The sequence below is a fragment of the Engystomops pustulosus genome, chromosome 2 (assembly GCF_040894005.1).
Source record: "Engystomops pustulosus chromosome 2, aEngPut4.maternal, whole genome shotgun sequence".
NCBI lineage: Eukaryota > Metazoa > Chordata > Amphibia > Anura > Leptodactylidae > Engystomops > Engystomops pustulosus.
Window position 1 is genome coordinate 128,699,300 of NC_092412.1, and position 22,884 is coordinate 128,722,183.

The following is a 22,884-nucleotide window of genomic DNA, read 5'->3' on the forward strand; positions in this document are numbered from 1 at the left end:
CCTAACACAGCGAGAAAAATCATAGGAGTGTCTCAAAACCCAGTTTTTTTGTTTATCTGTAAGGGTAAGGCCCAGCTCTTTCTCCCTTGCTGAGATATAAAGAGGATAGTGAGGTGTTTTCTTTGTTAGCAAGAGATCATGGAGAAACAACACTTTCGTAGCTTTAGGGGCTCCTACAGCTAAAGATATCTCTAGGGGGGTTGCTTCCCTCACTGCACCATGGACCTTTAGGAACTCCTTGCACACTGACTTGAGCTGCATCTTGATAAGTGTCAGACAACCCTTCCCTTTTGTTCTATTCTTAAGTTCAACGTCCTGCAAATTGTCTGCTTTTTTAAGAAATTCCCCTAGTGTGAGATATTCAAACCCCATCCACCAGATGGGTACATCTGCCCAATTCTTAGAGACTGTGTATGGGAGGAGGCTAGCTGGCATTGAAGGGGACGGGAAAGGGGATATGTCAAATCTCTTGTTCACTTCATGCCACATCTGAAGTGTGTGCCTCGTCAGTTTGTCCAGACAATCTAGATTCTGCCCCGTCGATGTGGGAAGTACTGAGGGGCGACCCTGGGATCTATACGCTACACCTCTTGCCGCCTGTGCGGCCCAGTAATAGTATCTCGCGTCAGAGATACTTCTTCTGCATCAGCAGAGTGTGTGCTAACCTAGGGCGTTTCCCTCTCCATAAATAATTGGAGAACAATTTCTTGATTTTGGAAAAGAAGTTCCCTGGTACAGTTATTGGGAACATCGAGAGGGGATAGAGTATTTTTGGCAACACATAGGCTTTTAGAACATTCTTTCTGCCCATCCATGAGATGTTGGGCAGCTTATAGTCTGTCAGCATTTGTTGTATGGTATCTATTAGTGGTGTAAAGTTCAATTTATACAGGTTATGTGGTTCCCTTGCCAGTTTGACGCCCAAGTATTTAATAGAATCTTTCTGCCAACGGAGATGTTGGCTTAATCCTTTTAACCTGGTAATCTGGTAGGGATATGTTCAGGATTTCTGACTTGCTCACATTAACTTTGAAGTTGGCTAACTGGTTAAAGTACTCAAAGTGGCTGCAAAGTATTGGCAAAGCTTCGGTAGGGTTGGTAATCAGGAAAATTAGGTCATTGGCAAATGCAGCCAACTGACACGTGGAAGTTCCCATCTTAAACCCCTTAATGCGTTTGTCCTGTCGTACAAATTGTATCATAGCTTCTAAGCACAATGTAAAGAGGGAGGGGGATAGGGGGCACTCCTGCCTGGTTCCTGGAAGGGTGGGGACAACTCTGATACAGAGGGCGGAGGGCTCACTGTATAATGAAAAGATGGCATCCACAAAACCTGTCGGGAAGCCATATTTTAGAAGGACCTCCCTCATGAAAAGCCAATCTACCCTATCAAATGCCTTCTCGGCGTCCCTGCCGAGAAGGATTAGGGGAGTCTTCGTACAGTTAGCTGAGTGTATGGCTCTGAGAACTTTGGACACTTTATCTTTGCCTTCCCTACTCTTAACAAATCCTGCCTGATCTTCAGATATAAGACGGGGGAGCAGTGATGTCAGTCTGTGTGCCAATAATTTAGCCCAGACCTTTAAGTCTACATTCAGTAGCGAAATGGGGCGGTAACTCCCATGCTGTTCGGGGTCTTTGCCTGCCTTGTGCAAGATAGTAATATGGGCTGAAAGCATAGACAGGAGTGTTCGTTGACCTTTAAGCAGTGCATTACACATGTTTGTCAAGTGGGGGGACAATAAGGATGCTAGTTTCTTGTAGTATAATATCGAGAACCCATCTGGGCCCGGGCTTTTGCGGCATGGTATGGAGGCTATAATCTCCTCCAGTGTCACTGGTTGCATTAACGGATCTAGATCTGCCTCGTCCAGATGAGGGAGCTGTACCTTCCACAGAAACCCTTGTATATCTTCCAATCTATCTCCCCTATCTTGACTACTTTCTTGTTGTCTCAAATTATATAAGCCTGTATAATATTCTTGAAAGACTTTGGCTATGTCCTCCGTTTTAAGTACTCTATCCCCCGTTGATGTTTTAATGGAAGACACAAACGTACGTGAGTGTGCTTTTTTCAGAAGGTTGGTCATGGTCCTGCTACACTTATCCCCATGCGCATAGAATTTGTGTTGTGCTTTTAGGTATATCTTTGCTACTGTGATGTTGAGATGGTCTTTCAGTTGTTCTCTAGCAGATTTTAAGTCATCCTCCACCTGTAGGGCCTTAGAACGCTTATGTTGCCTCTCTAGGTCAGAGATTCTTTTAAGCAACCCCTCTATTCTCGCATTCCTTTTTTTCTTCACCCGTGCACCCATTTCCATTAGAAACCCTCTAGCAACAACCTTCTGTCCTTCCCACAAGGTCACTGGATCTAGTCCAACATTAGCGTTGTCAGCAAAGGATTTGGACATCTTAGTTAGTAGTTCGGCTAACAGAGATTCATCGCCTAGAAGCGCCTCGTTCAGCCGCCATGTCCATTCTTTAGCCGGTAGATGCGGCAAGAGGAAGGACATCAAAAGAGGTGCATGGTCAGATATCGTACCGGGTCCTATCTCCACTGACAAGGCCTGTTCTATTTGGTCTGATTGTACGAAAAGGTAATCTAATCTCTGCCATGTGTTATGAGGGACAGAGTGGAAGGTGTAAGTTCTGTCACCGGGGTGTAAAATTCTCCATGAGTCTAACAGCGAAAGGTCCCCCAGAGCCACCCTAATTCTCTTTAGAGCTCTGAAAGGGCAAGCAGAATGCCCAGTTGAGGAATCTTCTAGTGGGTTCAAGGTAACATTCAAATCTCCACCTACTATTAGGAGGCCTTATGCGAACAGCTTAATTCTTTCTAATACGCTACATAACCATGCAAATTTGCCTTTATTAGGCGCATAGAGCGAAACAAAAGTATACATCACTCCCCCTATTAGACCCTTGACTAGGATAACACGACCCTCTGCATCCTTATGTGTGTCTTTTAATATGAAAGGTACATTCCTATGAAACCCCATAGAGACACCCTTAGAAGCTGCTGAGGGGCTATTTCTGTGGTACCACTGATCATATGATTTAAGTGGTAATTTAGGAATTCTGTTTTCCTTAAAATGGGTTTCCTGAAGTAATACCACTTCAGTGTTGAAGTGCCGCAATAGGAGAAAGAGCTGGGATCTTTTACCAGGGGAGTTGAGACCTTTCATATTCCAGGAAGTGATTTGTAGAGTCGCCATCACATAAGGGAATCAGTCATGGGTGGAGACCACCATAGGGAGTTGCTTCTCTTAACTCTTCTCAGTTGTGTTACCTGGGGGAAAGAGGAAGACCAGGAAAGTGGCGGTAGGGAAGTATGGGGAGAGGCTACCACATTAGTAAGACGAACATATTCTAAGGAAAAAAAGAGATAAAACAGTAAATTAAACACGCAAACAAAAAGAAATGCCCACGATCTCTCCGTGGGTGTTTCGCAATGCAGGCGTACAGAGCTCCCACTTTTGGCGCGCCCACCTTTGTGGAGGAGGCCCATTAACAACTTAAATTGTCAACTAATGACAAGTGATACAACTTTATAACGGTCAGAGGGCATCCTGCCCAATTTTCTAGCGGCTTAATCCTATTGACCGTATCTTATATAAACTAAGGCAAATGGTGAGTGAAAGAATAAACTGTTCACATATTCATCTTGTGAAGGGGTGATAACACTTATTCTAGTTACCGCATGGTGGCTTAACATCTTACTAGAGATGTGAGATAGGAAAAAGAACACAGGTTAGAATCATTAGGAGTAAGGTGAACCTGTCCGGTATGAGTGTTTCAAGTGTCCTCCTTCCTGATTGCTCGCTTCTTCTCTCTCGCTGGTTTCAGCGGCGCTACCAACTGCCAGGGGGTAAGCTTTTTCAACGGAGGCAGCTCAATCTCATCAGCTTCTGGTAGCTAAGAGGGAATGTGGATGGGGTCGATCCCTAGAAGCTTTCACGCTTTCTCCAGGTCCCTCAGGTGTTTGATTACCGTGTGCTGGTTCCCCTTAGAGAATTGCAGGCCAAAAGGGAAAAGCCACTTGTACTGCAGGTTGAGATCGCGTAATTTGGTTAAGAGTGATCTGAAGAGGCGTCTTTTTGCCAGAGTGGATGCAGCTAAGTCCTGATAGAGGGCTACTTTAGCACCTTCAAATTCTAGGTCGTCATGTTCCCTCGCTTTGCTGAGGATCGCTGCTGTGTCGACATAGCTCAGGAGCCCGCAAATTATGTCCCTGGGGGGATCCGATGGGGCTGGTTTGGGTCTGAGGGCTCTGTGAACTCTCTCAATTACCACTTTCCCGGAGCAGTCTGCTCCTAATAACGTAGCAAAAATCTGCTGCATGATATTCGGCAGCGCTTCCGTAGCCCAAGATTCAGGGAGACCTTTCAGCCTAACATTTTTTCGGCGACTCCTATTTTCTTGGTCTTCCATCATCAGGAAGATTTATCTGATTGTCCTTAGCTAGCAGTTTGCCCCTCACTGCTTCAACGAAGCCCACTAGCTCTTCCTGCCCTGATTCCAGGGCCTCCACTCTATGCCCCACGTGGTGTACCTCAGCTTTGATCTCCAATAGTTCTTTCATGACCAGGGCCAGTGCTGACGTGACGTGTTTTTTGCAGCACTGCTTGGGATATCTCTAAGCGTGAGGAGCTGGTCTTGGGGTCCGACGGCATGTCCGAGTGTTCTGAGGCATCAGAGGGTGAGTGACTCGGCGCCATCTTGTGCCGCATGCAAGCGGGAACCTCTGGTCTCGATTTTTCTTTCCCAGCTTTGTGTCCGCTGACTGGCGGGCGATAGGCTTGTTCCCGGTTGCTTCTGGGACCGCTGCCCCCGTATTTCACCATTTGCCCGTGACTTCTGCCCAGTTTACTGCGGGTCTCTCATGTGTAGCGCGCAGAGCTCCAGTTCTATGCTGCCATCTTGCGCAGCGGTCAGCTCCGCCGCCCCAAAATATTACATTTTAAAAAGGCCAATCTCCCAAAATTAAGGGACTGCAATACAGAATATAGACTGGGATCAGATAATTGTCACATGATGCTACAGACAGGGTTCCTGGTCTATGGACCCTCTACCCACCGCGGGAGATGGTACTTCACCAGAGCCTGCCACAAAGCGGGATGGCCTTGATACGGCTGGGTGCCACCAGGTCGTTCCACAGGTGCGACTAGCCCATGGTGGCAGTCAAGGTAGAAATGCCGGACACAGCCCGAGCCCGGGGTAACAGCGGGAAAACAGCGAAGGAAGGAACACGGGAACTCACAGCAGGAACACGGGGCAAATGAGCAGGAACATGGAACAAAGGAACTGGAACGCAGGAACACTGGAAACACAGAGGGGCTTTAACTTCACAGGATATGGCTTGAATGATGGGAGTCGCAGGTTTAAATACCAGACCCGGAAGTGGCCAGCGCCAATCACATGTGTGACTGTCAGGGTTCTGGGTCTGTGGAACCCCTGGACCACCACAGGAGATGGTACTAGCCGACACCTGGGACCCGGAAATGTCCAGCGCCAATCACCTGTGCGCTGGCCCTTTAAATCTCTGAGTGCTGGTGCACCCTAGGGAGCGGGGCCTAGGCCGGACAGGAGCGTGGAGAGGTAAGTTCGGAGAGGGGACCGGGACAGTGCCACGGAGAGGGGCACGGGTGTGCCCACGATCCAAGACATGCTAGATTACATCCCGCGTGGCTTATAGCGACAGTTAAAAGGGCAATAAATTATAAAAAGAGGGCATTAAAAATATTAATTTGACGGGTTATCTGAATCCTTACACTTACAAAAATCTGTAAGAAGGAAATAAAGTCAGCTAAAATGCAAAATGAAAGGCAAAAGGTCGAAAATCAAGGACAAATCCCAAGAAATTCTTAAAAGGAGATTGCTCATGAAAGAAAATTCTCAAATTTCAATCCCCTAGTGATATTTATAGAATAAAGATCAATTTTAACCCCCTACTTTTATGATTTTTGTCAGTTTTATTGCTGTTTTATCTCCTATCACTCAGTGATGGTCAGGGTGTGCGCCGCCATGACAGGTATTTAACTGGGGATTGCGTCGCACACGATCGGATTGTGGCGCACCTGCGCTGGCTTTCATGCGACAGAAATCAGGGGGGCGGGCCGTCAGACTATGTGACTGATTCCGACTGAGCGCTGGATTTAAAGGGAACCTGTCACCAGGAGACCCATTTTTAGCACTCCCCCAGTCCCCACAGAGCATAGTACATACACTGTATTAAAAATTTGTTTTACAGAAAAAAACATACCATATATACCGGCGTATAAGACGACTTTTGAAGACAGAAAAATCTTGTTTTCTCTGGGGTCGCCTTATACGGCGGTAATCGTCTTATACGGCGGCGGTCGGGTCCCGGTGCATGGAGAGGGCTCACGGGCTGAGCCGTCTCCATAGCCGGTAAGTCTTTGCTGCATATTGCAGCAAAGGCTTACCGGTAACACCCGCGATCGGTGCTAGCACCGATCGCGGGTGTTTGCACAGCGATGGCTGCCGGCAGCCTCAAAAAGACATCGGAGCACATACTCACCCTCCGTTGGCCCCGATGTCCGCGCGGCTCGTCTTCAGTGTTCCGCGCCGTCTTCTTTCTTCTGCTGGGCGCCGCCATGCTTTTCCCTGGGGCGGCGCCTAGTATGACGTCAGCAGCGGCGCGTCATACTAGGCGCCTGCCGGGGAAGATCAATGGCGGCCCCCGGCAGAAGAAAGAAGACGGCGTGGAACACTGAAGACGAGCCGCGCGGACATCGGGGGAGCAGTGCAGCACATCGGGGCCACCGGAGGGTGAGTATATAAGTTTTTTTTTATTTTTTTAATGCTGGGCTGGGCTGTATACTACTGGGGGCTGTGCTGTATACTACTGGGGGCTGTGCTGTATACTACTGGGGGCAGTGCTGTATACTACTGGGGGCTGTGCTGTATACTACTGGGGGCAGTGCTGTATACTACTGGGGGCTGTGCTGTATACTACTGGGGGCAGTGCTGTATACTACTGGGGCAGTGCTGCATACTACTGGGGGCAGTGCTGTATACTACTGGGGGCTGTGCTGTATACTACTAGGGGCAGTGCTGTATACTACTGGGGGCTGTGCTGTATACTACTGGGGGCTGTGCTGTATACTACTGGGAGCTGTGCTGTAATGGTAATGTTGTTGTTGTATGCCTTATGTTTATGAGCGACAGTTTTCCTGCTATATACCTGCATGTCATAAGAATTTACATTAAAAAAAGGACCATGTTAAATTCAAATCGGTTTTTTTTAAAATTTTTACCGGTGTTTTGTATGCGTTGGAAAAGGGGTAGTCTTATACGGCGAATATATCTTAAACTCTATATTTTAAACAGGAAAGTAGGGGGGTCGTCTTATACACCAGGTCGTCTTATACGCCGGAATATACGGTATGTTATATTGTACCTTTCATTAGCATCTGCTGTGTGACTAGGCAGTTGCCTTTTGGGAGGAGCTGGAAAGGAGCAGTTTCCCCCCACCCTTGGGGAACAGCTTCTCCATGTGACCTTTTCTAATATATGAAAACACCCATCACTTGGCTTAGCGACGCCCCCTGCTCCTCTACAGCCAATCCCGAGTGTTGGGAGTTATTCATACATTTGAAAAGGTCACATGTTTCCCAAGGGTGGGGGGAAACTGCTCCTTTCCAGCCCCTCCTAATTGGCAACTAGCTAGTCACACAGCAGATGCTAATGAAAGGTACAATATAACATATCTTTTTTTCTGTAAAACCTATTTTTTATACAAAAACACTTTGGCAGTGTATGTACTATGCTCTGTGGGGACTGGGGGAGTGCTAAAAATGGCTCTCCTGGTGACAGGTTCCCTTTAAGATTCAAATTGTGTCACAAGACAAAGCACTTACATACATCGGGAAGAAGAAGGTGAACTCCGGCGGACCTGAGCGGGGAAGTGACACATGCAGGATATCGGGCGCACAATATTAGTGAATCTCGGCAGAGTGCATTATCATTGGATACTCTGTACTTCGTGAACTCCTTTGGACGGGTAAGTAAATGTGCCCTATTATGGTCCATGTAGTTCTGTGTGGTGACAATGTGATTAAATTATCAGGGTATAAGGTTTATATACACTTTTATTTACTTTCTGAACATTCACTGGTATCTAACACATAGTAAGAGAGATGAGACAGAACAGAGATGAGATGATGAGATCCATGAGATGTATATTACATGCTCATCTCTGCTGCATCTCTGTTTTGCCACACACACTAATCAGATCTGATGTGCCTCACTTCCCCCGGATAAAGAACTTATCTGTCTGTTATCTGCTTGTAGTTCTCCTCTCACTGCTGTTTGCCGTCAGGAAGTGAATGTGTATCAGTGAGAGTTCTGTCCTACCAGCCAGGGGCAGGGGGCTAGAGGTAGGTATCAGAGAACAGGGAAGACCTGATCTCAACAGCGTCAGAAAAGATGGCCATCGACCCGGCTGTAACACAATGAGCATGCGCACTATAACTTAATAAAAACACTTTTTAATAAAAAGAATTTATTAAATAAAGTTAAAGTACCCTAAACACAAACATTCCCTATACATTGACATACAAAAAAATAACAAAAGAAGCACAGTGTAACAGTTGTAGAATCTAGTGACAGTAATATTGACCAATGTAGCCAAAGGAAGGCCTCTTACTGATAAACTACAAAATACCAAATAAATAAAAACAAGAGGAAAGGACAAGGCTTCAATGCAACAACATAAAAGGGAAAATCTTTATTTAGTAAACAACAATGGGAATGCATAAAATAGACTGAGAAGCATCTCAGAAAAGATACAAAAAAGCATGCCAGGTAATATGTCCTAAAATACATGAACAAATGTAAAATGTACAATATAAGGGACCCAAACATGTAATGAACGACAATGGGTGTAAAGTAATAATGAGGTAGAGCCCTTATATAGCTAGCAGGTATACTGTAATAATAACAGAGGTCACAGACGCCAAATGATAAACATGGATAAACACATACAAATAGTGCAAAATGAGTGGAAGCTAGTGTGACCAAGAGGAGGACATGATATTACCTGGCGTGCACCCCGACGCGCGTTTCAATCGCAGCAGGTCTTTGTCAAGGGCTTTTTTGTATCTTTTCTGAGATGCTTCTCAGTCTATTTTATGCATTCCCATTGTTGTTTACTAAATAAAGACATTCCCTATACATATCTAATAAAGTAAAAAAACAAAAAATCAGCAAAAAATCCCCCCACATATTTGGTATCGCCACATCCGTTACAATCTGTACAATAACTCAAAAACATTATTGGACCCGTTCAGTGAGCGCTGAAAAGGACACCTCAACATGTAAAAAATTAGCCCTAAACCAGCTCTGTCAACCAAAAAGTATTAAAGATGAGGATACGAAAATAAATGAGATTTTCTCTGTATTAGTTTTTTTTCAGTAAATTTGTAAAAATATATTATATAAATGAGGTATCACGGTAATCGTAGTGATCTATAGAACAAAGATAATATGTTATTTTTATGGTACAGTGTATGGCCCCAGAAAAATCCAAAACAGAAAGGAAAGCAAAATTTACGATTTTCTTTTCCTACATACATTTAAGAGTTAATAAGATCTCCTCATTTAGCTAATGATCTACTAAAATGAAGTATTTGTAAAGTGCATCTAATGTCGCAGAAAATAAGTCCTTAATGTCCTGGCGCGTGCCCATACAGCAGGTTACCACCACATATGGGGTATTGTTATACTCAGGAGAAAATTGGTATCAAACTTTATGGAGAGTTTTGCTATTTTATCCACTGGGAATGTGTACATTTTATGAAAAACACATTCATTTAGCCAAAAAAATTAAAATTTTAAAATTGCCCACAAATTTGTTTTATCCCCTCTAAAACAATTAAAGGGTTAACAAACTTCATGAAAGTTGTTTTACATACGTTAAGGGGTGTTGTTTCTATAATGGGGTAATTTATGTAGCAGAACCACCATTCACATGTATTTTGGCATCTTATGTATAAAACTATGTATGTAATACAGGTGGTCCCCTACTTAAGAACACCCAACTTACCGATGACCCCTAGTTACAAACTGGCTTCTCGATATTGTTAAATTACTGTACTTTTTAACCCCTACGGGACTCAGCCTCTTTTGGCCTTAAGGTCTAGGTCCCATTTTTCAAATCTGGCCTGTGTCACTATAAGTGGTTATAGCTTTGGAACGCTATGAGATATCCAGGGGATTTTGAGATTGTTTTCTCGTGACACATTGTACTTCAAATTAGTTTAAAAATTTGGATGAAATCTTTTGCGTTTAGTTATGAAAAAAAAAAAAATTTGGCAAAAATGTGGCAAAAATCTTTATTTTTAACGTTCTAAAATCTCTACTTTTGATGCAGATAGTCATAGCTCCCAAATAAATTCTAACATACATTTCCCAAATGTCTGCTTTATGTTGGATGGTTTTTTAAGATTCCACATATTTTACTAGAATGTTATGAGGCTCAGAATTTAGGTATAATCTTTCACATTTTTTGTAAAATCACCAGAACCCGTATTCAGATGGACCTGCTCAACTACTAATTGACACTGAGAGGCCTAAATAATAGCGAGACAAATAAATTACCCCATTATAGAAACTACACCCCTCAACATATAAAAAACCACTTTTTTAAGAAGTTTGTTAACCCTTTAAGTGTTTAATAGGGGTTAAAACAAAATGGAGGTGAAGTCTGCAAATTGTAATATTTTTTCACAATACACTCATTTTGGGTGGAAAATTAAACATTTACAATGGATTAAATGAAAAAAGGCTCCACAAACTTTGATGCCCAATTTCTCCCAAATACACCGATACCCCATATGTGGTGGTAACCTGCTGTATGGGCGCACGGCCGGGCATAGAAGGGAAGGAGCCCCATCCAGATCGGATTTGCATTGTCACATTGTACAGGCTATAATTTTTTTATTTTTATTTTATTTTTTTATTGAGATGCACTTTTCTGGTACGTAATTTTGGGGCATCTATAGCTAATTGGTGAGATTTTATTAACTCTTTGTTGGTGGAGGAAATGAAAATCATCAATTTTTAGGAAAATGTTTATTTTTTTTTTGCCGTTAACCATACCATAAAAATAGTATATCACTTTTATTCTATGGGTCACCACGATTACGAAAAGACCTCATTTATATAGATTTTTTATTTTTTCCCATTTTTACTGAATAAAAAGTAATTTGGCAAAAATGTTGTTAATTTTAGCATCACTGTCTTTCATATGCATAACTTTTTTATTTTTCGCCTCACAAATCTGTTTAAGGGCTTATTTTTTGCGAGAAGGATTGTTCTTTTTAGTGGTCTTATTTTAGAGTGTGTAACATTTTTTAATAGGGTATTATTTGAAAATTATATTTATTCAGAGCTTTTTTTTTTTTTTTTTTTTTTTACGGGGTTCACTTTGCGGATCTAATAACGATTCTGTTTTATTATGCAGATTGTTACAGATGCAGGGATACCAAATATGTGGGGGTTTTGTGTATTTTATTCAATTGTACTGAACAAAAACTAGTTTGCTTCTGGTGCCAGCTCCGTTTGTGAGCCGGTGCCAGAAGCAGGACGTTATAGCACGTCCCCGTGCGCTTAGCATCTAGCCGTACTATAACGTCCTGGTGCGCCTAGGGGTTAAATCCAATTGTCAGAGAGACCAAAAAAATTGTGTCTGGGGTTACAATGATAAAATATACAGTTCCGACTTGCATACCAATTCAACTTAAGAACAAACCTACAGAACCTATCCTGTACATAACTCAGGGACTGCCGGTATTGTCTTATTTACAGAGAAGGGACTGACTACATGAGACAACTTCTTTTTGGAAGTCCTCACTGCTCCCAAGTCTACTCCTGCTGCTCTGCGTTTCTTTTTTATTATTATTATCAATTCTGTTTTTATTAAAAATTTTAACACAGTTTTAACACAATAAAGCATCCATTGTAGCGATACAATACAAAGTTCGTGGCACAGTGTACACTGTTTATACATTACAATAGTAGCAAACAATGCCTAATTCAGACCAGCAAAGTCTGGCTTCTATATCGAGGGGCATGCATTGCCGGCCTCTACCAGCTGGTTTCCCACATAGAGGCATACTCAGGAATTCCGCGAGCAGAGGCTCTCCTGAATTGTGTCACATTGGAAGCAATAAGTAAAGTGTGCGCAATGGATACCTGTAGTGGTCCAAACCACAACCACAATGCAAAACTTCACAACCAGGGAGAAGTTGAAGAAATGCAAAGATTACAAAAAATATAAAAAAATACAACATAATGTTAATGCGCACTTGGGAAGGGGGGGGGGGGTTGAGATGGGGTGGGAGTGTGGGGGCCGGAAAGGTAAGGAAAAGTGGGGTGGGAGATGCTTTTGAATCTAGCTAGCTATGGGGTTTGGTGGATAACGGTGAGGTGGGTCGGATGTTCGTCTAGATGTTTGTCCCGACCGGAGCGGATACCAGGTCTTAGTAAACCAGATCTTACTTTCTGTAATCTAACCATGGTCGCCAAATTTTTTCAAATTTCTCATGTGTGTGGGAGGCCCAGCTTGAGAGTTCTTCCATGCGGCATATCTGTGTACCCTTTTCCTCCCACATGGCAATGGAAGGTGCACTTGTTTGCAGCCAGAGGAGGGGTATTAGGGCCTTTGCGGCTGTGATAAGGTGTGTACTAAGGGAATTACCTGAAAGCCTGTCACCATCTGGCGTCAGCCCCAGACAAATCAGAGGTAGGGACAGTTTTACATTTGACATGCCTAAGGATTGGATTTTGCTCTGAACTTCCAGCCAAAAGGTCTTGATCAGGGAGCAAGACCACCAAACATGAGAGTATGAGCCCAGCTTGCGACCACACCTCCAACACTGGCCAGTTGGGTGAAGCCACAGAACACAAGAGCTTCATCACCCAGTAAAGTTTCATTTAGGCACCATGTCCACTCTTTCACCGGTAAGTGCGGCATCAGGAGTGTCATTGAGAGTGGAGCGTGGTCCGAGATAGTGCTAGGGTCTATCTCTGCCGACAAAACTTGCTTTATTTGGTCCGATTGTACAAAAATATAGTCCAATCTCTGCCATGTATTGTGTGGGATGGAGTGAAAAGTGTATGATCTATCCCCAGGATGTAAAGTCCGCGCCATGCGTCTATTAGGGAGAGGTCCCCTAGTGCACTCTTCAATCTCCTTAGGGCTCTGAAGGAGCATGCGTAGTGTCCAGTGGATGAGTCCTCCAGTGGGTTCAATGTAACGTTTACGTCACCCCCCAGCACTAAGACACCTTCTGTGAACATTTTTATCTTTTCCAGTGTGTTACAGATCCAGGTGCATTGACCCTTGTTAGGGGCATATGATGATACTAAAGTGTATGCGACACCTTCTATAGACCCCTTCACTAAGACTAACCTTCCTTCTGCTTCTTTGTACACATCTTTTATTGCAAATGGAATATCTTTATGTAATCCGATTGAGACTCCTCTGGAAGCAGCGGAGGGGGAACTACTATGAAATCATTGGTTGTACTGTGAGAGTGGTAATTTGGGTATCTTATTTTCCTTAACCGGTTAAGGACCGGGCCCTTTCCTGTTTTTTCATGTCCATTTTTCACTCCCCACCTTCAAAAATCTATAACTTTTTTATTTTTACACGTAAAGAGCTGTGTGACGGCTTGTTTTCTGCGTAACAAATTGCACTTCATAATGATGGTATTAAATATTCCATGCCATGTACTCGGAAGCGGGAAAAAAATTCCAAATGCAATGGAAATGGTGAAAAAACGCATTTGCGCCATTTTCTTGTGGGCTTGGATATTACGTCTTTCACTGCGCGCCCCAAATGACATGTCTACTTTATTCTTTGGGTCGGTACGATTAAGGGGATAACAAATTTGTATAGGTTTTATAATGTTTTCATACATTTACAAAAATTAAAACCTCCTGTACAAAAATAATTTTTTTGATTTTGCCAACTTCTGGCGCTAATAACTTTTTTATACTATGGTGTATGGAGCTGTGGATGGTGTCATTTTTTGCGAAATTTGATAATATGTTCAATGATATCATTTTTAGGACTGTACGACCTTTTGATCACTTTTTATATATTTTTTTAGATTTTTCAAAATGGCAAAAAAGTGCCATTTTCGACTTTGGGCGCTATTTTCCGTTACGGGGTTAAACTCATTGAAAAACCGTTATCATATTTTGATAGATCGGGCATTTTCGGACGCGTCGATACCTGATGTGTTTATGATTTTTACTGTTTATTTATATTTATGTCAGTTCTAGGGAAAGGGGGGTGATATGAATTTTTAGGTTTTTTCATTATAATTTTTTTTTTTTAACTTTTTTTTATTTTTATTTATACTATTTTTCAGACTCCCTAGGGTACTTTAACCCTAGGTTGTCTGATCGATCCTATCATATACTGCCATACTACAGTATGGCAGTATATGGGGATTTTCTTCCTCATTCATTACAATGTGCTATCAGCACATTGTAATGAAGGGGTTAAAACGAAATAGCCTCGGGTCTTCGGAAGACCCGAGGCTACCATGGAGACGGATCGCCGCCCCCCGATGACGTCACGGGGAGCGGCGATCCCAGGTAAGATGGCGGCGCCCATGCGCCGGCGGTTTCGGTGGTGCCACCAGTTGCCATGGTGTGCATGTTGTTAGTGTTGGAAGATCAATTTCATCAGCTGCTGGGAGCCATGAGGGGATGATGATGGGATCTATTTCCAAAGTCTTCCAAGCCAACTCTAAATCTCTTGGATGTCTAATTACAATATGTCTGTTTCCTTTGGTAAATTGAAGGCCGGACAGGAAAAGCCATTTGTACTGCATGTTCAGCTCCCTCAGCTTGGCTAGGAACGGCCTGAGTAGACGGCGTTTCGCCAGAGTGGAGGTAGCTAAGTCCTGATACAGGGCGATCTTGGCCCCTTCATATTGTAGGTCGCCATGTTCTCTGGCTTTGCTTAGAATTGCAGCTGTGTCCACATAGCTTAATAGCCCACAAACTATATCCCTAGGTGGGTCTGATGGCGCTGGCTTAGGCCTAAGAGCCCTGTGGACTCTCTCGATTATTACCTTCTCAGCGCGCTCTGCGCCCAGTAGAGTGGAGAAGATCTGCTGCATGATGCGGGGTAGTGCGTCCGCGGCCCAGCTCTCAGGTAGGCCTTTCACGCGTATATTTTTTCGTCGGTTCCGGTTGTCTTGATCCTCCAGCATTAGGAGAGTATGGTTCAATTGGCTATCTTTGGCGTGCAACTTGGCTCTTACCGCCTCCGCGAAGTTTACCAGCTCTTCCTGACCGGACTCTAGCGCCTCCACTCTGTGCCCCACGTGGCGGACTTCTGTCTTTATCTCCATAAGTTCTTTCATTACCGGGACTAGTGCCGCTGTGATGGTCTTATGCAGTACCTCCTTAGCGATTTCTAGCAAGGACGGCCCGGCCGCTTCAGAGTCTGATGTTGCATCAGAGTGTTCCAACGCTTCTGATGTTGGTGAGCGATTCGGCGCCATCTTGGGCCTTGTGGCGACGTGAGACTCCGGTCCACCTTTCTCCTTGCCTGCTTTGGGTCCGCTCGATATCTGCTGGCCGGAGTGTCCTCGTGTGTTTCCTGAGCAGCTTCCACCGTAATTCACCATCTTTTAGCTATTATAACCCAGATAGCTGTGAGTCTCCTTCATTAGGCACACGGAGCTCCTGGTCTAAGCTGCCATCTTGTGCAGCGGTCAGCTCCGCCCCTCCGCTGCTCTGCGTTTCTTGACATTGGTTGTATGCGACAAGGTCAGGACACAGAGCAGAGTACAAAGGAGAGGACCCAGGAGCGGTATGTAGTTGTCAGCTGTACTGTACTGCACCTGGGTCATCTTCCGCTCCTGGTGCACTTTTTTGCCACTTTACTTGCATTTGTTCTTGCCATAATGTAATGTATGTGAACCCCTTACTGATTATACAGAGCCACCTACAAATAGCACGGGTCACGGAGTAGAGCGGCACATAGAGGAGAAGCTGTACTGTGGTGCAGGGAGGATAAAGGTAGAAGGGGTGGTAGGTGGATGGATGGGACATGAATATGCAAATTTTTTATGCGACTTGGGGCGTGGAGTAGCCGGACATGAGGCTACTAGTCGCGGCTACTCCACGCCCCAGTAGCCACGTTACTCCGCCTACAAGGTAATCTTCGGCGCACAGCTCCTGGTAGCTGTGCGCCCTCGTCCGAGTCCCCCGGCTACTGCGCAGTAGTTCCGGCCCCGGAGCCGCGCAGCTGAAGGAGCTGCGTGCCGAAGATTACCTGTTGGCGGAGTAACGTGGCTACTGGGGCGTGGAGTAGCCGTGACTAGTAGCCTCATTTCCGGCTACTCCACGCCCCAGTAGCCGCATAAAAAAATTTGGATATACCTTCTATAAAGTTTTCTAAAAGACACCCGGGACGTGAGGATTAGCCCAAAAAAGGGCTATCATCACATCCCATCCATCCACCTACCACCCCTTCTACCTTTATAGGTAGAATCAGGGTGGTAGGTGCCCTTTAATGTTGAGCAGTATGACAGTGTTGCCCTTCGACCAGTAAATGTTGCTTACGTCTGACCTAAATCCTAAATTCAGGGATAGAACAGACATTCGAAAGAAAATTTAGAAATGTTTATAATTTACTACCATGTTTCCACAAAGATAAGACTAAGGCCCCTTCTACACTAGCGAGTGTGATGCGATGAACTCGCATCACACTCGCAACGCAAGCTGCCGGGAACGCACGGCCCGAACGCTGCACCGCGGGAGTGAACTCAGCATGTTAGTTCACTCCCGCGGTGCAGGGTTCGGGCCGTGCGTTCCCGGCAGCTTGCGTTGCGAGTGTGATGCGAGTTCATCGCATCACACTCGCTAGTGTAGAAGGGGCCTAAGTCTAGGTCTTATTTTCAGGGGATATCTTATTTTCAATGAACAAGATTTCACAATTATTGTTGAACAAAAAATTAACATTTATTAATATACTGTAGTCATTTCATCAGCATAAACATCTGACACCAATTTCTCATGAATCTTCCTTCAATGATCCTATTTCGGTAGCTGCTTGTAGCGCATTTGGCAATGCAACATTCTGTCATTTTATGCCATGAATTCATCACTCATGTCACAACCTCTTGCAGTATCTAAATGATCTACTAACCCTGCTAATAGTGCATGGATTTATGAGTAAGTGCTCCTGGTTTATCAATACTTGATTCTGATGATAGCTTTTCTTTATAGCCAAAGTAAAAACAATATGGCTGGGTTACTCCTTCTGAGTTCAACAAAATGGCTGCCACAACCTTTTATTGTAAACAAATAAAACATAATAACAAATAAGAAATAGAGAAAATAATTTCACTATGACCGGAGCTCCAAATATTCTTCTTCTCCCTCCTTATTCTATCTTAAAACATCGATGAACAGCACCAATCTTCAGTTTCTCCTGCTGAAAGTATGTCACCATTCAGACTAGCACCATCGCACTCTCATTCTCCTCCTTTAATTATATTTGTAGCTGGAAGAAAATATGCAGGCAGATGGTGTGGTACGTTCCAATAAAGTTAAAATTTATTTCAGTTCGTCATACTCACAAGTGTCCATTAAAAATGCGCATATCACAAATTCACATAACGGGACGCTAGCTTTCTATCCGCTCTTTTAATAACTACTTTTTTACCTTCTTCCCTCCTTTATTATTTATGAACATATATTTTGTTGAAAATTCTACGTAAATTACTTTTTTTTTAGTTTGACAAAAATGGTTGTAGTAGTACAGAGCAGGAACCAGGAGCTGTGGCATGTTAGATAAACTTTTTACCCCAGAGGGGTTCTCTAGGTGTTCTGGGAATGACACTCACTGATCCCCCACCATTCCCGACCTGACACTGCTGGAATTCTTGACACACAAGAAATGCTTGTTTAATCAATAACTGGTCTTCAATTTCAACCCACTCTGAGCGAATACCCTGCTTGGGGACCATATTTACCATGTTGTTAGTAGCCACAAATATTCACCACTATCCAAATAGTTTCTAGAAAGAATTAAACTAGAAAGAAAAGATTCTTCCACTCTCTTATGGCTCATTCACATGGCTGCTACGGATTGATCACTCTGCTAGGGACTGAACTCTGTCCATAATATTGATATACCATATATACTCAAGTATAAGCCTAGTTTTTCAGCACAAAAATGTGCTGAAACCCCAAACTCGGCTTATACTTGAGTAAAAAAATATATCAAAACTTACCTTTCCGGCTTTCCCCACTGCTGGCTATATACTGGGGCAGGCTATATACTGGGGGATATGGGCTGGCTATATACAATGGGGCAAGGTCCAGCAGGCTATATAAATGGGGAGGCTGTGACCAATGCATTTCCCATCCTCGACTTATACTCGAGTCAATACGTTTTCCCAGGTTTTTGTGGTAAAATTAGGGGCCTCGGCTTATACTTGGCTCGGTTTATACTCGAGAATATACGGTAATATGTTTCCCCAATATGTAGCAGAACCCACAGTACAGCAGAACTACGCGCATCATATATGAATATGATGCACTCAGATCTGTCCCCAGCAGAGTGATCAGTCTGTTGCATGGCACTTCTCATGTCCATGATCACAGACAACTGCGAATCCAGCCTGAGGGTGATGCCACACATGGCGTTTTTGGTCAGTTTTTGGTCCGTTTTTACCAATTATCTTAATAGATAAACAGGTTGTAAGCAGCCAAACGCATGGTAAACTGCCAAAAACGGACTGAAAACGGATGTTTAAAAACGGACCAAAAACGCCATGTGTGACATCACTCTTACCCATATGTTGTATGTGTTAATGCAGTTAAAGTGGTTCAGTTCGGTTCATTTTGTAAAACAAAAAAATGACTCATTTTCTTCTATTTTCAAGATCAGGGGTAGTAAAATTCAGAAATGGCACTGCAGACATTGCAAGATAAGACTTACCGTATATAGAAAATAAATATTTTCTAGAATGTCTAAAGAAACATCTGGAAGGAGACTGTTGAGACCTGCCACACTTACCAGAATCTAATCATTCTCCAAAACTAGAAATGTTATATTCTTTAGAACTGCATTATGTGGGAGACTACTGTACATTTTCTATGTCTCCTATTATTGATGATATTTTTCACATTCGCGTCATTTTTTTACATCAGTGATTTTGTACTGCAGCCATTTTGGCTTATGGCACATACAGATTGTTTTTCTCTTTCTGGATTCAGTGATGGGCATATATGTTTTGTATATAAATAACGCAAAACATGTGGAGCGTCTTCCCGTTTCTCTAAAAACGCATCTGTGATCGGGCAAGCCGCTGTCTCGCAGCCTTTGTGTTTCAAAACACACCACAAATGCTGTGTGTGAACACAGCCTAATTGATCGCATGCGTTTCATTTTCAAGCCAAATGCAAAGCCATGTGGCCTGCAAGGGATTCATGTTCACTACCTAGCCATTAATATTTGCTGAGGGTTTGAGTCTCTTTTTTCTGTTTATAAGGACAGTGTTAACTAGATTATGTTGGAATTGCCTGCTATTACAACTCTTTCCACCTGGTCTCATTCAGGTGTATTTAGACTATGAACAGTAACTACTCGAACCTGGATTTTACCGCTACTTTGTCCGATTAATGTTTTGTGGTCCCGGATACTGCGCAGTACGTCGACCGAAAAATCATATATTTTTAAAATCTCGCTTTACGCCTCTTTGCGACGCACATAGAACATAACCACGTGATGAATATCCCCGCACGCTAGCTGACGTCACGTGTTTCCTTCCGGGAGTCTTGTACGTGACAAGCATTACGCCTCCTCGCGTGGGGACGTACGCCTATTTCGCGCCGTTCTTACGTTCTCCGGCGTGACGTAATTCACGGGGCTGAGCGCAGTGCTGTTTTTCTGCTCCTCAGTGTCCTCCATATCGCCGCCATCATGTCAGGTAGGGAGACGGTGCCCAGCCGCGTGTTGCGGGTGCTTTTCCACGAATTATCTGTATCTGGGTGATATTATCAAGTTCCGGGTGCTCGTGGGGCTTGTAGCAATTCGCAGATCTCCTCGTGTCCTCATCTAGGGCGCAGTGTGGAAGGGTTTCTTGTGACGGCGCACATGGCTTATCTCCACACATCTATGTGGCCTCTGGAGGTGGCAGGGGATACTGTATTTTATCCTCAATACCCCTAGTCACATATTGGTAGCCATTACCTGACCCAATGGAAATAATGGGGCATAATGCCTCTACTGTCCCAAAAGTTTCATGCACACAAAATATTTCACCCTACCAATACTCTTTTTCTTTTATGCCAGTATCTATGCTTTTATTCTGCTAGTTTGTCCCAAAACCACATGGACTGTGATGGGGTCTGTTGGGGCATTGGTTATTTTACCAAACATAAAATTCCTGCATTCAAAATGCTTTTAATTTTTATCAGAATCTGCAAGCTGTGAACCTAGCCTTATTTATTATTTACCATGTGTGAGGAAAAACGCACATGGAAGTAACTTTGCACACCTATGAAAAACTGTTCCTTTGGTTGCATGCTACAAGCCAACCTTGTAACCCCTCCCCTCTCCATTGCGATGTATGGCTTCGTAACACTGGGAAAGATGGGACATTTCCTATCTTTTCCCCATGTACTGAAGTGGTACAGTACCGCACCGTATAGCTCTGTGCGCCCATTGCAGTCTATGGGGTCTAGGGGCCCCAGCCATTTTCCCTTCTGCCAATATCAGTAAGATTTTCTGAAACCCTATTGTATGGGGAGTCTTATAAGGTTCTGATTGCTAGGGGTTCATTGCTGGGACCTCCTGCGTTTATTGGATCAGGTCTCCTGAATAGTTGTGATAACAGTTAACGTGCTCCTTTTGTCAATGCGCACTGAGTAGAGACATCTCACTGTGCATGGCCAAAGGCGCAGGTGATGTCAGTGGTGAGCCTGTGGTAGGGAAAAGGGACTGAAGCATGTGGGCATGGAGGAGTGATCCATTAACTACTGAGATTATGTTCTGACTGGTAAATCCTGCACCTGCCCATAGTAAATTTTTCAGAACAAACTTGCTCTTGTACAGTTGGCCCTAGTCTACCCTTTGCAATTTTAAGCTATTGCCAATGAAATCTGCAATAGGTTTTGAGCTTCAGGGAGCCTTCCATACATGTCTTGTTTGAAATAAAGATTTTCCGTATTTGGTTTATATTATATTTCTGTATCTAAAGGGCATAACAACAATACTAAGTGTTTAACCTCTTAGCAAAATATATCGGACGCTGAGCTAATGCCGTCCCGGCTCTAACACCTGCGCTCGGAGTGGGCTCTGATCGTGGGTGTTTAACACGTTAAATGCCACAGTCAGCACGACCGCTCCATTTAACCTGCCTTTAGGGGGTCTTTCCTCCACGATGGGGGAACACTTAATAAAGTATAAAAAACACAAATACCCACATATTTGGTATTGCCGCGTGTAATAATCTGTATAATAAAACAGAATCATTACTGTACCTGCAAGGTAAACGCCTAAAAAAAACTGCAAAAAATGTTCATTTTTAATTAATCCCTTTCAAAAAATGCTCTGAAAAGTGATAAAAAAAAATGTTACGCCCTCTAAAATAAGACCACTTAAAAGAACAACTCTTGTCGCAAAAAATAAGCCCTTAACCGGATTCGTCAGCCAAAGAAAAAAAGTTCTGCATATGAAAAGATGGTGATGCTAAAATGAACAAAATGAGTTTTTATTCAGTAAAATTGAATAAAATACACTAAACCCCCACATATTCGGTAGCGCTACGTCCATGACAATCTGCATAATAAAACAGAATAGTTATTGGACCTGCTAAGTGAACCCAGTAAAAAAAAAAAAAAAAAACCCTCAAACTCTGAAAGAATTTTTAATACCCTTTAGAAGTGGTCTCTAAAATAAGACCACTAAAAAGAAAAGCTCTTCTGGCAAAAAATAAGCCCTTAAACAGATGTCAGACGAAAAATAAGTTATACATTTACTTTTTATTCACTAAAATCTATATAAATGAGGTATTAATCGTGGTGACAACTTTGCCGGCAGCCATCGCTGTGATAACGCCCGCGATCGGTGCAAGCACCGATCGCGGGTGTTACCGGTAAGCCTTTGCTGCAATATGCAGCAAAGACTTACCAGCTATGGAGAGGGCTCAGCCCGTGAGCCCTCTCCATGCAGCGCGACCCGACCGCCGCTGTGAATACACGGCGGGCGGTCGCGAACTGGTTAAATTTCACTTCAAGGTTGATGGAAACACACTGGGCTATGAAAGAAACATGATCTGTAAAGGTGACCTACACGTCACGTTTTTGGGCCGTGTTAAAGCATGCGTTTTCAGTCCATTTACAAACTTGTGCATTTTGGAATATTTACCTTGTGTTTGGCTGCTTTGAACCCGTTTATCTTCATTTCTTGAAGTGTAGGTAGCTGTAAAAACATTAAAACCAGCCAAACACTTGGTAAACGTACAGAAAAGTATGCGTTTTTAAATGGACTGAAACCATGACGTGTGGCATCACGCTAGGCAGTGATGGCAAACCTTTTAGAGACAGTGCCCAAACAACAACCAAAATCCACTTATTTACCGTGAACTTATTGCTACCTGTTCTTCAGCATCTTTCAATTGTATTGGCTGCCTGAGGCCACCAATACAGTTGAAAGGAGGAGGGCAAATTCAGACTCTCATTGGAGCTTTTCTACAGGGTCTCCCTCTACAGAAAGAATGCTGGGTCCAGCAGGAGGACCTTCAAAGATAATGAAGTTCTGTCAACACCTTCTCGCTTTTCCTGTAGTTCCAAATGACCAATGAAGTGTCACTTTAA

The 22,884-nt window shown here is 43.5% G+C and overlaps 2 protein-coding genes across 3 annotated transcripts in view; one reads left to right on the forward strand and one right to left on the reverse strand.

Annotated features, from left to right (window-relative positions):
• The window catches only part of MDH2 (malate dehydrogenase 2), a 313,892-nt gene that overhangs the window by 203,079 nt on the left and 87,929 nt on the right, over positions 1-22,884 (reverse strand). The gene's annotated exons all lie outside the window — the stretch shown is intronic.
• TAF15 (TATA-box binding protein associated factor 15) overlaps positions 19,818-22,884 on the forward strand; it is a 32,017-nt gene continuing 28,950 nt past the window's right edge. Inside the window, exon 1 of one of the 2 annotated variants that reach the window (XM_072136375.1) lies at positions 19,818-19,994. In XM_072136375.1, coding sequence (XP_071992476.1) covers positions 19,988-19,994 — 7 coding nt within the window. In that variant the 5' untranslated portion in view covers positions 19,818-19,987. The remainder of the gene's footprint in view (positions 19,995-22,884) is intronic. The other variant, XM_072136374.1, reaches the window with a different exon arrangement.